The sequence below is a fragment of the Prionailurus bengalensis genome, chromosome C1, assembly GCF_016509475.1.
Source record: "Prionailurus bengalensis isolate Pbe53 chromosome C1, Fcat_Pben_1.1_paternal_pri, whole genome shotgun sequence".
Lineage (NCBI taxonomy): Eukaryota > Metazoa > Chordata > Mammalia > Carnivora > Felidae > Prionailurus > Prionailurus bengalensis.
Genome location: NC_057345.1, coordinates 102,765,574 through 102,781,748, shown reverse-complemented (window position 1 = coordinate 102,781,748; position 16,175 = coordinate 102,765,574). Strand labels below are relative to the sequence as shown.

Below are 16,175 nucleotides of genomic sequence, written 5' to 3'. Positions count from 1 at the left end.
TCCAGAAGGGGGATAAAGGAATGTCTCCGTCCCTGAACAGTGCCAGCCTCACCCCCCCCTCCCCCGCCGTGGGAGACTGGTTTTTCCTGTGCTGGGGAAGGGTCCGGACGGCACAGTAGGAAGGTGGGTCTTTGACGTAAGCTGTATGGCAAGTCACAGATCACTTGGACCTAGAGTGGTAGGTCGTTCCAGGATGCCTTCCTGTTTACTTTATACCTCAATTAAAAAACAGTGAGTGTGTGTGTACATGGTCATTAATCACTTTGACCAAATATCACAATTTGTGAAGTTGAATTCACATACTCTTGATGATCCTATCACCTTTCAAACATTGGCCCACCACAAGGCAACCTGGGCAGCTAAAGGGGGCAAAAGCCATGTGTCCTTCTAAAGGTAGAAGTCTAGGGGCACCTGGGTGGCTCAGGCGGTTAAGCATCTGACTTCGGCTCAGGTCATGATCTCGTGGTTCATGAGTTCGAGCCCCATGCCTGGCTCTGTGCTGACAGCTCAGAGCCTGGAGCCTGCTTCAGATTCTGTGTCTCCCTCTCTCTCTGCCCCTCCCTGCTGTGCTCTGTCTCTCTTTCTCTATCAAAAATAAATAAATGTTAAAAAAAATTTTTTTTAAAGGTAGAAGTCTAGGGTAGGTCTGGACCCCCAACCAGGAACTTGATAACAAAGCCAGCTTGTCCTGGGTCAGAATTTTGATTCCATTTTGTGGCTCAAGATGGTCTGGCTCTGTAAATAAACTCTACCAAAAAAAAAAAAAAGGGTGAGGCACCTGGGTGGCTCAGTTGGATAAGCATTTGACTCTTAATTTCAGCTCAGGTCCTGATCTCATGGTTTGTGAGTTTGAGCCCTGTGTAGGGCTTTGTGCTAACAACACAGAGCCTGCTTGGGATGCTCTCTCTCCCTCTCTCTCTGTCCTTTCCCTGCGTATGCACTCTCTCTCAAAATAAATAAACTTAAAAGGAGAAAAGAAAAGAAAAGAAAAGAAAAGAAAAGAAAAGAAAAAAGAAAAAAGAAAAAAGAAAAAAGAAAAAAGATGGTCTGGCTCTGAAATTAAGCATTGGCCACTTTGGTGACTCAACGTGTACAAAGAACCAAAGAATTGAAGAAGGATTTAATTTGAAACCTGGGGTTCGATCCAAATCAAACAGGCTGCTGATGTTGGAAATAGCCAGGGGGCAGAGCTTCCCACCAGACCCTTCTGCGCGGGCGGCATCCTGGCTCGAGGGCTCCTGTGGCAGGGTTCCCCTGCTCCTCTCCAAGGGGCACAGGAAAGAGCAGCAGTGAACCAGGAGGTGGGACGAGGCAGGCCCAGTGGCCAGGAGCAGAGCGGAAGTGCCACCCGCCAGCGGGCTGGGCTGAGCTTGCAGGACGTGGAGGAAAGTGTCCTCTGGGCAGCCCCTGCCGGAACCCAACCCAGGGGTGCTCCTTGCAGGGTCACAGAACAAGCGGAAGGGCTCCAAGAGTCAGGCGCCTGACCCTACTGTTAGTCTGTGTCTAAGGTTAGGACAGAACGAAACTGAAGTGGATGCACGGGGAGAGATTTCCCATGTGACACAAATGTCTTTCTTTCCAAAAGCCTACCGCAGGACAGCCAGACGCTTTGCGTGAGACTTAAATTTTCCCAAGTCTAGGGGCACCCGGGTGATTCATTTGGTTAAGCCTCAGACTTCGGCTCAGGTCACGATCTCACAGTTCGTGGGTTTGAGCCCCACATCGGGCTCTGTGCTGACAGCTCAGAGCCTGGAGCCTGCTTCGGATTCTGTGTCTTTTTCTCTTTCGGTCCCTTCCAGCCTTGCGCTCTCTCTCAAAAATAAATAAACATTAAAAATAATTAAAAAAAATTTTTTGCCCAAGTTTACTTTGACCAAGAGAGTTTACCTCTGATATAAGATGGGAATAGCTTGTGGTTCCATTTGATGGAGCTGGTAAGGAGCCCCCAGCATGAAAAGGCCTGGAATGCCACCATGACCTAATGACACCATGGGAACTCCCAAGGGCTGTGACAGGTGGGCAGACGCATGCCTGGCAAAGGGCTACAAAGAGAAAAGCCCAGCCCCAGTTGGTGGATACTGGCCACTGCCCAGGCCTCAGCCCAGATCCCAGCGCATCACCTGGGGGGACCTGCTCAGAAACTAGATGTGCAAAGGGAGAAAGTGCCCCCCACTCTGGGGAGCCAAGTGACGCAGAATACATAGGGGAGAGGCACACAGCTGGGCTGGCCAAGTGTGGTCGCTGACTACCAGGATGGCCCTGGGGGCGGGGGATGGGGTCGGTCCTTCAGGGGAGCAGCTGGCTCCCTTACTCCCTCAGGGTGTAGACGGCAGGGTGGCCCGGAAAGCTGGGCTATCAAACCAGGGCTGGCAGGCTGAACAAAGCATCCTGTGTCTCTCCTGCTATGGTTCCATCCTCGGCTGTGAAAATCCCCAGGCTGAGGGTCAGCCAGGAAGGTCGGGGACCAGCCTTGGCTCCCTTCTGGAGGGAGATAAACTTAAAGATATAAACTCATGAGATCTTAACAAGGGAGAATATGGTCCATTGCCAATGGGTTGAAACTGGACTGGAAAGGTCAAGCAAGTCTTTGTGAAGGGGTGGCAAGCCCCCCTGAAAGAGAGCTATGCCTTCCTTAGTCATCGGTGTCCCCACAGGGTTAGGACAGATTCTGGTACCCACTGGAGCTTAAGGGACATCCAAAGACTGAATGATTGAGACAGGACTGGAAGTAAGTTAATTAAGTTAAGCTTGGAGGCAAAATGTACCAGGAAGGGCTGAGTATGAGCTAAGAGAGGAAGTAGGGACACCAGGCCATGATTTGGGGAAACAGAGGGGGCTTGGGGGGGTTCATTCTGGGACTGGGGACTCGCCCCACCCAGGGTTCTAAGGTGGACATGGGACAAGGAGCACTCAGGCCTTGGAGGGGAGAGAGGACCCTGACAAGCTTCTCCACCGGCCGGTCCCCCAGCTGCCACTCCCCACGGCATCCAGCATTATCCAGCATCACCCAGGCCACACTCCTTCATTCCCGAGGCTTGTGGAGAACAAAGGAGCGTTTCTCCGGAGCCCAGACCCTGGGAAGAGCAGCAATCTCAGCAGCAAGGCTACAATATAGCAGTGCCGAGCCTGCTCCCCACAGCCCGGCTGTAGCTACCAAGGCTGGGACAGGGCGGCTCCTGCCACCCCACTCACAGGCCTGGCTCAGGGGACTCCTTATCTTCTGCTCCCAGAGCAGAATCAGATCGGCACACTACTGTTCACAGGAGCTATCACCACTCCCCAAAACCAGATGCCCCGCTCCTGCTCCTCCCCGTGAACCCTGGGCTCCAGCCCCACTTGGCCATACTTACCACCCCCGCCAGGGACTTCCCCTTCACCATGTCCACAAACTGGATGGCAATCTCCTCCCCGCAGCGGCTCTGGGCCTCCTTGGTGCTGGCACCCAGGTGGGGGCAGCTGATGACGCTCTCGTGGTCCACCAAGGCGCGGTCCCTCGGTGGCTCCTACCCAGAAAGAGACACCTCTTGGTTGGCTGCCCAGGGAAACCGGAGAGAAGGGCAGGGGTGATGACGCCTTCTACTTCAGTCTTGCCAGGTTGCTGGTCTCCAGGCCCGGCTTCCTCATTAATGTCCCACCACGGCAGAGTGGACAGAGGATGGATGGGATTTGCATCTCAGCTCCACCAGTTTATGCGCCTTCGGGTAAATCTCCGCCTACTTCTCTGAGCCTTGGTTTCATCATCTATAAAATGGGCTAATACCAGCCATCCGGTAACACTGCTGTGCAGATTATGTGCCAGTAACTCAGGAGGCTGTCAGCCAGTGTTGCTGTTACTGGTTTTTCCCCTGAATCCGTGCAGCACGGACTGTCAGCTCTTCACACAGTAGGCTCTCTGCACAGGTGTCACATCCTGGCTGTCACCACAACCGGCGGTCCACCCGAGCCCCTCTGCCCACCCTCCAGTGTCCCTCCCACCCTTCGGCTCACTGAGCACAACGCACTGCCTTTGGGAACATCACTCAGGTCTCTTGTCTGGCCGCTTGGGCCTGTGAGTGCTGTCCACATATTAGCAAGTGCCATGAGGAGGCCAAAGACAGCAAGAGGAAGGTGCTGGGCTGGGGGATGGCCAGGCGTGAGTCTGCCTTCGAGAAGCTTACCGTCTGGTTAAGATGACCGGGAGTACCAACCCAAGGCACTGTGTCCCTGGGCAGGGAAGACACAGTGAGTGCTCCAGGGCTCAGAGAGGGCTGGGGACCCGCCAAGGCCCCACCGCAAGTAACCAGCAACCTCCAGCTGCCTAATCCAAAATCCCTGCTCTTTCTCCCGGATCTCTGATGCTGGTGGCAGGGCTTTTGAGAGAGGCCAACAGCATCCAAGTGGAAATGCCCTTTCCATCATTCCAGCTCTCCCGTGGAGAGACAGAAAGAGCAGCCCATGCTCGGGACCAGGGGGACACTTCTGGCCATTATTCTCAGGCTTCGTTTCCTTCCCTAAAGAGAGGATAAGCCAATGGACACTGGGTGGAACGTCTTCTTGGCAATGGGATTCATTTCATCAGAGACCTGCACCAATACATTCATTGCACCCTGCCCCAAGTGACCTCTCTCTGCCCCAGGTCCTCGACCTCAGAACTCATTTGTGGCGCCGTCTCCCCAGAAGTTATCCACATGGCAGCAGTGGAGGGCGCCTGCGACCAGGAATTGGGTCCTATTTAACATCTGAGTTTTGCAAAAAACAACATGGCTGTCTCTGTAGTAAGCTCTGCGAGGGCTCCTCAGATCACAAGGGCATGATCTGTGGCAACACGATTTGTCCCGTTTACCACAGGTGCTAGAGACCCTAAGCCAAAGGCCTCTGTGCCTGCCAGGCTCTCTGCCCGGGGCCCCTCTGCTCACCGCTCCTGTCCTCTGCCAGGCACTCACCTCCGTAAACACGTCCAGTGCAGCACCAGCACACTGACCCGACTGCAGGGCCCGGAGCAGGGCGCCCTCGTCCACGATCCCTCCCCGAGCGCAGTTCACCACACGCACCCCCTTCTTGCACTGGGCAAAGGTGCTGTCATTCAGCAAGCCTGCGAGGAGGGAGGAGATTTACTGCAGCGCCGGTGCTTGGCATCCGGGCACCAGTACCAGGCCCCCCCTTGCCCACCAGCTCCTTCCCCGCTGGCCTCCTTCCAGCAGGGCGACAGCCTCTCTGGTCTCACCTCTCCCTTCTCGGACGCTCTGGGGCAAAAGTCTCTGTTCCAGACTTAGGCCTAACTCAGTTTAGAAACATCCGAGTACTGCCTGAGGTATGTGTGCATTGAGCAGTCCCCAGAACCAGAAAGGCCATCAGTGGCCCCAGGAAAACACTGTGAGATCACTGGTCGGACATGTTGACCCAGTTCATACGGTGCATTTTCAGCTAGCTCACCCCTGCTCCGTGTGATGCAGGGCCGGCTAACAAAGCATCACCGTACGCCACACTGGAGGGACCTGGTCACCAGCGTCTGCAGAAAGGCCAGACAGAGGGCCCACCCTGATCCGGTCTGTGGCTTCTGAGGCCAACCCATCAGCAGGGACACACGTACCCGTGGTGGAGGGCAGGAGAGGTGTGTGCACAGTGATAAAATCACAGAGAGGCCAGATCTCCTCCAGGGGCAGCTGCTCAACACCAAAGGAGGCCGAGACTTCCGGCGAAATGATGGGGTCGTACCCTATAGTCTGGTCAGAAGCGAGAGAGAGACAGAGAGAGGAGCTGATGTCACTATTAATTTTAGTATTGGTATTATTAATAACGGTGGCCATTTAGTGAGCCACTATTGCTAAACCTTTCCAAATGCCGGTTTACCTCTCACACTAATACAGTAAAGGCTGGCACTATTCTATTTTAGAGCTGGAGAAAGTGGGGCTCACACATTAGGAGGAGCAGGCCCCGAGTGCAAAGGGAGGCCCAGGCCCTTAACCATCAACAGATGCAAAAGCAGCGTGGGGCGGGGGGGTGTGGGGGGAAGGTGGAGCTCAGAAACTCATGGCAAGCAGGGAGCCCCGGAGAGGCAGGACGACCACTTGGGGAGCAGTGACGCACTCGTGGGGTACAACCAGCAAGAGAGGACAGGCTGGCCGTGGCCCAGGACCCACGGGGTCAGAGCGCAGGCAGGGGCACTGACAACTTCAGCAGAGTGAGGAAGCAGGGGGTGGGGGCAGTGTGATCAAGGAGACCAAGAATGGACACTGGGGAGTGGTGTAGACACATCAGCGAGGAAAGTTTGGTTCCTTCTTGAAGTTTCTTAAAATGCATCTTGTCTTGGAAGGCACGACTTGGTGACTAATCACACAGAGGTCTAAAGGATGAGAGACGGATCCTTTCAACAAGACAGGTTTGATGGGGGTGCGGAACAAGGACGTCAAGAGGGGGGAAAGGGAGACATAAAGGAACCGTGGATGGGGAGGGACCCAGAAGAACGTTCTGGGCTGACAGGGGAGGAGGGGATTCCCCAGGCGGAGTGACCTCTCCGAGGCTGCTGAGAAGGAAGGGAGGCTGACTCCTGGGAGACAGGGGGCAGGCAGGAAACTCCGGGGGTACAGACTCCATCAGCCTCATGGTATTTACCAAAGGCCATCAGATACCGGTGAGGGAAGGACAGGTGGAGAAGACAAAGCTCAGAAGAAAGAAGAAAGGAGGAGTAGTCATCGCTCATAATGGCAAACACTCCTTTCGCATTTACTATGTCAGGGCTTCCAACTCATATCCAATGGATTAGGCACGATGATTTCCCCCATTTTACAGATGAGGAAAGTAAGGCAGCGAGGTGAAATGATTTAGTCATGGTCACACAGGGGGCAAATGGTGGCGTGGGGACAAGAACCAGTGTTTGGATTTTGGGGCCTGTGCCCGCAGTGCCCATCCTTCTACATCAGGTAGGGAGGCTGAGAAGACAGGGGTGGAGGAAATAGACACTTCTCTCCTGCATCAGAACCAGTGTTGGGTGCCAGTCGCACAGGTCTCAGCCAGGGCAACGCTCTGAAGGTTACCAAGCCAGCACAAGAAGCTGGGAAGAACCCGCAACCAGCCATGAAGCATCACACCTCTTTCAACAGCAAAGACTTAATCCACTTTCTGTCGGGTCTACCCAGGAGGTCGACCCCGAACTCTCTCCTTCAGCTTGGTCCACATCAGCAGCATTGACTGGGGGAAAGAGGTGTAGCAGCCATAAAAGCCTCAAAGGCATCAATGTCCTCAAGAAGGCAGGACAGCCAATTGACCTGGGCACACCGGCAGAAGCCAAGGGGCGGACACTGAACCAGGAGGCCTGGACCTGGGTCCTCAGTCCTAAGTAGAGGAATTAGGTGGATGATTTCAAAGTCCTCCCCTGCTCCAACATTCAATAATTCAATATTCCTTGAAAAAAAAAGTTCCCTTAACCCGGAAGCATTACAGGTGAACCCTACAATGTTCAGAGATGGCCCAGGATTAAACAAAAACAAACAGAACAGAACGCATAATACTCGAACACTTTAACGGTGGTCACCTCTGTGTGGTGGAATTTTTTGCTCCTGTATGTTTTCCTGTGCTTTGTACTGTTTCCCCCACTGATCACCAATTCTTTGGGGGAAACATAAAAGTTATCTTAGAAAATCACAGCAAAGAAGCTTTCTATATAAAATTCAGCCCTTCCAGAGAAGGAACTGAAAATGGTTGGTTATGAATAAGGTACAGATTTCAGATCACGTTTTTCATCAGCCTCGTGGAACCAGGAAAGCCAAGGTGGAGGTTTGGGGGGAGAGGCTGTAGGTCATAAGGTCATGACCACCCCAGCCCAAATGGTCATTCCCTTCAGATAGAACCTATTCGTTTCGTGGGGACAATGAGGTGTCCGGGGGAGGAGAGAGGATCTCTGCCCATGTCCTTACAAGTCCTCTTTGTCTGCCGGCTCAGAGGCTGTCCGGAACAATGGCCCTGTTCATGTCTAATCCAGATGTACTTTGTTCATGTGAGTGGGGACAGGTCGGGAACACCAGCAGAGGTCACAAAGCCAAGCCTCATGGAGGCAAGTTCACGCGACGCTAGGGCTTCTGGGCTCTCAGGAGCCAAGAAGCAGCGGGGGGATGCTGGGAGGAAGGGTCCCGCGGGCCGAGCCTGGCTCAGCGTCCCCACGGGAGGGGCCTATAGCTAAAGGGGGAGATGGGGAAGGAGGAGATGGGCATCTTCCACAGTGGTCAACGGGCCCTGACTCAGCTTTCTTTCTCTTGTTCAGCTGTAGACAACTGCAGGGAAGAATTCGGCTGAGAAAACCCGTTTGCATTTTTCACTCGAGATCCTCAGGGCAGACAGGAGCTGAATGAACTCAGCCAGCAGTTGGGGTTCTCACATCAGGAGACCATTAGGGGAGGAGGGGGGAGTAGGAAGAGTGACACTGGGCCCAGGAGACCAATGTCTGAGTAGGGTCCTGACGGGTCCTGGAAAGGGTCAGATGTCCTGATGGACAGAAGTTGGAACAATTCCAGGTACATACCATCCAATGACTATTCCTAGAGGAGCCTTAGGGACACCCGCAGAGGGGCTCCACGCCTGAACCCCGGCCTCACCAGCCTCCTGTTGCTGGGCAGCAGCGGAAGCCTAGCTTTTCATGCAGAGCCACCTCCCCGTTGGTGACACAGAAGGCAGGAGAGGCTGCCTACGCCTACTCTGGGCCCTCTGGCTTAGCAGTGGATGCCAGAGAGCAAGGGGGCCTTTAAAGGAAAGGCGCCTCCCCATCATACCCCCTTTCTACCCCACATCCAATTCTTTTGCCTTAGGATTAGAACTCTCTCCCCTTTGGACAATGAAATCTTACCAGAAACCCAATATAAAAACTGACCAAGGCTGCAGAGGTGAAGGCCCAGAGCCCCACCACCTACTGTCTCCCGAGGGTCCCCCTCCCTGTGTCCCTAAGGCACCTTTCTGGAACTTCAGGCTCTGGGAAGAACTTGAAATCAGTACTCTAGGGCAGCAGGAACTGCAGTTACCAGACTGAGATAGGAGCTGCCTGCCTCGGGAGGCTTTGTCCTGAGAAAGGAGGAGCACAGAGACACGGCATGGATCATGCACCATGCAGCCAGTGCAGATCGGGGCCGAAGACCGTGCTGGTGCACGACAAAGGGCACCAGACTGGAAGTCAGGAAACCTGGAGTTTCAGCTGGACTCCACCATTTACTAGTCCTATTATCTGGAACATTATCACACAGCCTTCCTGGGCCTCAGTTTCCTTATCTGTAAAACTGGGATGATAATATTGACCCCGAGGGGTCACCGTGAGCACAGTATCTGACCAGGCAGACCTCAGTAAATATTAGCTGGGTCTGAAAGAAATCAGTGAGAGCTGGCGCCTTGGGTTCAACGTCCACCCCTCTGGGCCAACTTCAGATTCATCACGACACTGGCCGCACAGTAACTGTCAAGAGATGCTTGTCTGCTCCTCAGGGAAAAACCTTGGTAAGAGAGTGCAAGGCTCAGCTCCTGGCGGGCTTGGGTCTGATCACACATTCTAGGGGACACGCCAGCGTGAATGTCTCCGAAGCGTACAACCTGTGATTCGGCACGAGGTTGGGAAAAATCTTCAGGCCGAAAGAACGCCATGGAGCCTGACTCAGATGACCCAGACCACCAGCAGGCTACCGGCTGCCAGAATTATACCGAAACACACATCTGTGCCATGAGGCCCAGAGCCAGTCAGCAGCTGCTCTCAGCGGGCCTGGGAAGGTTCCTTCCAGGCCTGTGCTCGTTGGGAACGACAGCATAGAAGGGCTCTCCCCCAGCACACACTCAACCAGGTGCTTCTGGGAAGCCCCCTAGCAGAGCTAAGGTCCAGCATATCCCCCCTTCCCTGAGTGACCAGATAGTGACAAAGAAAGGACAGGAAAGAAAGGGGGGCAGCCCCCACATCTGAGCACAAAAGGGTCTCTGCCAACCCTCCTGTGACATGAAGGGGTCAACTCTTAAATCATGATACTGTGGAAGGGGCTGGATGTTAGTCATCCATTAACAGCCTCATTAGTGATTAACAGCCTGGGTGACAGATTAAAGCCTGGGGTAAGACCCGAGGGGAGGGGGTGATAAAGATAATCTGCACATGCTCAGCCTCGTTGCCTGAGCCGCCCAACCAGGACTCCTCGGAGTCTCCTCCGCCTCCCGGTCCACTCTGTCTTCAATCACAGTGTTCGCCCAAGTTACTGTAACAAACCATAGCCCTTAATAGTTTTATTCTATTTCCAACGACCGCACAGTGAACTCCCTGCTAAGGACCACTCCACAGATAAAGAAACTTGTAGCCCATGGGTAAAGGGTGCCTGGAGATACCAGAGTTTTAAAGGCCGTCTGCTTCTACATCTGCCAATGCATACACTTCGTCCACACATGCCGGCCAAGTACTCAAACAGTCTCACAGGTGTATCTGCAGTAGTGGGAGACTTGGCTCTCTCCCTTCCATCTGGGGCCAGCTCTGGCTGTAGCTCTGTTCCCTCGGGCTTGTACCTCTTGGTCCTCCGTGGATCCACTGCTTAGAGAGCAATATTCTTCTACAGACTGCCCGTTAGCTATTGGGCAGCCTCCCAGGATGCCTCCCAAGTCACGATGGGGCTCAGTGACCCGAGTGCCTTCAACCCTTACTTAGGAAGTATAGACAGGAACCTCACACCATCACCTTCCATCTCCAGAACTTTCAGTCTCTCAGAGCTTGGGTTCACAATACTTCAGAGTCTGACTGGTACAGAGCATGAGAAATGTCACCTTCCTTGTTCTGGAAGCCATGCTTCTTTTAATGCTGCCAAACATCACATGACCTTCCTATCAGCCATGCCACTTTTAACTGTACACTGTATTTCTGTCAACCAAAGGTCTCCCCCCCTACAAAAGCTTTTTAACAACACCTCTACATCTAATATATGTTCAGTTGCTTTGGGGGACCATGTGTAGGGCACTGATAGGTATTCTAGCTAGACTTCCTGTTAGGATGCCCAACTAGCATTCTAGCCTTCTTATGTTTTTTAGGATCTCATTCCACACCCTTGAGAATTAACCACCTCTCCCTGCTTCCTGTCATCCAGGCCATTGATGAAAAAGGTGGAGAAAGCAGAGAGCCCTTCACCATCCTGGACCATCTCCCTCCAGATGGAGACAGGGCTATGCTCAACCAGTTACTAAAGCCTTAGCACCAAGCTCACGTTTTCCATCTTAATCCCAAGGGTATCATGAAAGACCTCACCAACATCTTACTGACATCCACATTTCCAAACCATCTAAATGTCTATCCTTGAGGAAGTGGCTAAATAAAAGGCTATTTGTCTACACAACAGAATTCCACGCAATAGTTTAAAAATATGGTAAATGTATTTATTACAAGACATACATTTTTATGTTGGCAGCATGTATAACAGTCTATTCTCAAAGGGCACAGAATCCCTCTGTAGGCAAAGAACTGTATGCATTCCGTGTAAACGCACAGAAAAAAGTCCAAGGTGACACACGCTAAAGTGATGTTACCTGTGAGACCAGGATTGGAGTGGTACCCAAGGAGATAAGGATCTAAAAGTCAGTTTTTGTGAGAAGGCATTCACCTATTATCTAACTAAAATAAAATCTTAAACTCCCCAGGTACAAGACATCTGGGGATTCCTACCATCCATCAGTTTACTGCTGGTTTCCAAAGGCAGAACAAGGCCAATGGAAAACAATTTGCGTCTAGTAAACACTGATCATTGTTTCCTGCCTGGATGCCGATAAACCCATCCCTTTCACAATTTGTTCAACGATCCTCCCTCCTCACCCTTTGGAAAATGTTGCCCTTTGCAGCCGCTCACATCAACCTAGCAGATCTGGACCAAGCGGGTCAGTAATCTGTCTGCCCTGCGGCAAAACTCACCTGGGCTCGGAAATATGTTAGGAAGCTCCGTCAAAGTGAGCAAAGAGTATAAACAAAGGCCACCTGGGCCACTCCGAAATGACCAGGGCTGCTGGCAAGGGTGGAGGGGTGGGGGGAATGACCATTCCAAGGGATGTTTCAGGGGTTTCCAAGGATCATGTCCCAAAGCAAGACAGCCAACAGTGACCCTCCAGAGACATCCAGACAGAAGAACCCCCAAGTGAAGCACCTACGTGAAGCCCTGACCCCTGCTTTTAGAGCAGAGCCCTTACGTTAATCCCTCACAAAAGAGAGGAGGAGAAAGCACACCTTTCAGCGCATGGCACCTCGCTGCCCCTGCACCAAAGGGATGGCTTTGGTTTGTTCTCATGACCAGTGGATCCTGCTGGGCCAGGGATCTCGAAAAACGTGCCGCGGCTTAGGGAAGATGTCTGGCTGGCATAAATAAATGTGGTGGGGAAGAGGGGCAGGATGGAGAGGAAGATGTTCAATGCGGTATGATCCGGCGCCCACCTGGGTTCTTGTCTACCTTCCGTTTGCGGGAGGTCTTAGCAAATACATACAAACTCCAGACACCAGTATAAAAGTAAGGGTTAATCTATAAGGTTCCTTCTAACTCTGTGAAGTGGGGAGGCGGGGGGAAGGACACAAGAAAGGGAGGAAGAAGGGGAGAAAGGGATAATGCCATAGCAGGTCTATGAAAGTTTTTCTAGAAATGATCTGCTTGTCAAAACTGTTTTCCTTTATATTTAACAAAAGTCTTCCTGGCTGCAGTTCGAACACACGATCCCCCCTGACAGCCCCGGTGAATAAGGAGACGTCAGCTAGCACTCCGAGCTGCCTGGTCCCTGGCCCCTGCAGGTGCTCTCCTATGTGTGGCTCAGCGGCCTCCCCCTTTTCGAGGCCTCCCGGACCGGCCTCAGGGGGTGGCACTGCTCTTAATGACAGCCCCTCGCTCAGCCAGAACCACTGAGTTCCCAGAGTGGGATAAAGCAGGTCCTGGAGGGAGACGGGGGTCAGGGAAGAGTTCTGAGAAATATGTCGTGCCTCAGCCACCGCAGGCTTGAACATCGTATCACGGCATACACGGAAGCACGTTGCTGCCTCTTCTGCACTAGGGAGTGGAGCCAGCCAGTGGATGGACAGCTGCTTTGCTAGAAGGCTCCAAATTTGCTCCTGTTTTTCTAAATTATCCCAGGGAACAGACACGGCAAAACAACGAGCCCTCGTGGCAGGGGAGGAAAAGGGCAGGACACTAGACCCCTCTGCTCCACGGGGACTCAGGGCAATTACTCCCCTTAGAGCTGAGTGGCCTGCACCAAGTTATTCCCAGATTTTGAGGTCAGGTATCCAGAATGGCAGGCCAACGTTCCTCCCCTCCCCGGCTACACTGCCTACTTAGTCAGGGGCTCTACCAGAGGGTCAGAGCCTCCTAGGAAAAAAACCTTTACCTTCTCTCGAGCAAGGCTGCCTTTCCCGAAACTGCTACAGAGAGCCCCACGTCCAAGGGGTTCGCCAGCCTCTTACCTTCATCCCAAAGGACTGCATTCGGGTGGCCACCTCTCTTCCGATCCTGCCCAGGCCAAGAATTCCCAGGATCTTTCCATTTAGCTCTGTTCCCATGAACTGCAAGCAAACAAGCAAAAGGCAAGGAAGCCAAAGTGAGCGGCAGAGTGGACCCCAGGCACCGAGCCAGACGGGGCGGGGCAAGACCGGCTGCTCACCTTCTTCCGTTCCCATTTGCCGTCCTTCATGGAAGCCGTGGCCTGGGGAATCTGCCTGCAAGGACAGACACAGGCTCAGCCGGGGCCCACGCGGGAGGCAGGGCTTGAGGTCTGACCGGCCGCCTCTGACAGTCATTCCCCTGGGGGCCGGGCTCAGTCTGGGTCTGGAGCTCAGGTACAGAGACACCGAGGGAGGTCAAGGGAGTAGAGCAGAGGGAAACCGCCCAGCGAGGCCTGACAGGGGAGCCCTGGGATTTCTGTCTCCAGCCAGGACTCCGGGTCAAGGTTCTGATTCCACCTCAACCACCAAGTGACTCTAGGCATGTAAGAAGTCAAAGCCAATCCTCCAGGGTTCCCAGGGATAACGAATGGGGTATTGAGCGACTCTGAAGACATCAGGTTCATTAAGGAAGTTCAAGGATTTTCATTTTGTTTTTCCATCAAAGGCTGCCACCTGCATCTTCTACTGTATCAACAGACAGCTGGTTATTTAATTCTTCCTTACAGTTTCTTAAGCCGCAGCAGTCTCAGGCTACCCTAGGACGGGTGGGTGCCACGGTGCATACCAACTCCTACCCCAACACCCAGCCTATTTCCTCCTATTGGTTACAACAAAGGTCTGAGTCTCCACCTGTTTTCTGGAGGGGACAAAGGAAGTTAGGGCAGAGTCAGAGGTGAGAGGGTAAGATTATGTCATCCGGGCTTCTCTGGAAGTGAAAAAGGGAGACAGGAAACAATGTTTAAAATGTTTAAGGAGTGGGGTGCTGGGTGGCTCAGTCAGTTAAACATCCAACTTCGGCTCAGGTCATGATCTCACAGTTCATGAGTTCGAGCCCAACGTCAGGCTCTATGAGGACAACCCAGTGCCTGGAGCCTTGCTTCGGATTCTGTGTCTCCCTCTCTCTCTGCCCCTTCCCCACTCACACTCTGTCTCTCTCTCAAAAATAAATAAAAATTAAAAAAATGTTTAAGGAGTACCTTCTCTATTTTAGACACTCCATAAGAAATGCATAGACAAGGGGCACCTGGGTGGCTCAGTTGGTTAAGCATCTGACTCTTGGTTTTGGCTCAGGTCATGATCTCACGATTTGTGGGTTCAAGCCCTACATCGGGCTCCAAGCTAACAGCACGGAGCCTGCTTGGGATTCTCTCTCTCCTTCTCTTTCTGTCCCTCACCCCCCTCCCCCGCCGCTGCCACCGCCGCCATGCAAGAGTGCTCTCTCTCTCTCTCTCTCTCTCAAAATAAAAAAATAAATTTAAAAAAATGCTTAGACACATCTTAGCACCTGTAATGCTCATAACATCTGCGTGGAGAGAGACAAGGCGGGGACTAAACACCCTGAGCAGGCATCACCCATTGGAAGTAGCTGAATTGACTCAAAGCCAAGGAGGACATCGCCCTCACAGTTAAACTCCAAAGTATTTAAATGCAGTCTTTCCCGCCAGTCACAAAACTCAGGGCGGTGTGTGTGTGTGTGCATGTGCGCACGCACACAAGCACGAGTGTGTAAACAGAGAGATTCCAACATGCTGTTCATGTATCTCCATCTCACTGAATTCTTATAAAAAATACACTTCGTGGTCTACACATGGCCGACACACTTCCATCTGAGGGCCGGTTGAGGGGGGCATCTGTGCCCCCGTGACGTCACGGGTAAGCTCACAAAGCTCAAGTAACACGCTTCATGGGGAGAAGCTCCCATCAGACCCATCAAGCCTCAGTAGTGGGTCCTCATTTCAGGAATGTCCCAAGGACAATGACTTTCCTTGAGGAAGTGCTTGCTTCTCAGCAAAGCTAGCCTGATAACATGCTCTAACCTAGTGAGACAGAGCCCATGGCCTCCTCTCAGGTCTGGCTCACTGCTACTCCCGAGCCCTGCTATTTCCTCCTCTCTGTCCTCCTGAGCCCACAGTACCATCCAAGACAGATGCATGTGGCACCGTGGGGCACAAGACACTCCCAAGCCCCGCCAGGCGCCCACGAGTCCTCCTCAGGCTTTAACACTTCGGGGTCCTCACAGGACCAGTCTGGGGAGGACCGTGATGGGGGCGAGGGGTCTCCCGAGAACCAAATGGTAGCCTCCTGACTCACAAAAGGAGAAGGTAAAGCGGGGGAGAGGTTGCATTCCCCTCTCTTTCTTTCTGTGTCACTGTTCTCCTGCACCTCAGGAACTCCTGCCATCTGTTCAAAGTCCCCCACTGTGAGGCCCATTCAGGCCCTCTCTCCACCCACACTGCCCAACGCTCTCAACCTCACATCCACAGCTCCCACTGTGCTGTCGCTACCCTGCTGGAAAAGCAGTCTGACCAGACACACAAGAAGGTATGAGAGACTAGCCATCTTCCTTCCTTCCTTCCTTCCTTCCTTCCTTCCTTCCTTCCTTCCTTTCTTCCCTTCCTTCCTTTCTTTCCTTTTCTTTCTTTCCTTCTTTCTTTCCTTCCTTCCCTTTCTTTCTCTTTCCTTTCTTTCTTTCCTTCCTTTCATTTCTTTTTCTTTCATTCCTTTCTTTCTTTCCTTCCTTACTTCCTTTTCTTTCTTTCTTTCTTTCTTTCTTTCTTTCTTTCTTTCCTTT

At 52.7% G+C, this 16,175-nt stretch overlaps 1 protein-coding gene across 1 annotated transcript in view; it reads right to left on the bottom strand.

The window, feature by feature from the left end:
• PHGDH (phosphoglycerate dehydrogenase) overlaps positions 1-16,175 on the bottom strand; it is a 32,397-nt gene that overhangs the window by 3,984 nt on the left and 12,238 nt on the right. The window contains exons 4-8 of the mRNA XM_043575975.1: positions 13,603-13,657; positions 13,406-13,504; positions 5,570-5,702; positions 4,923-5,071; positions 3,351-3,503 (exon numbers count right to left, since the gene is read on the bottom strand). Coding sequence (XP_043431910.1) covers positions 3,351-3,503; positions 4,923-5,071; positions 5,570-5,702; positions 13,406-13,504; positions 13,603-13,657 — 589 coding nt within the window. The remainder of the gene's footprint in view (positions 1-3,350; positions 3,504-4,922; positions 5,072-5,569; positions 5,703-13,405; positions 13,505-13,602; positions 13,658-16,175) is intronic.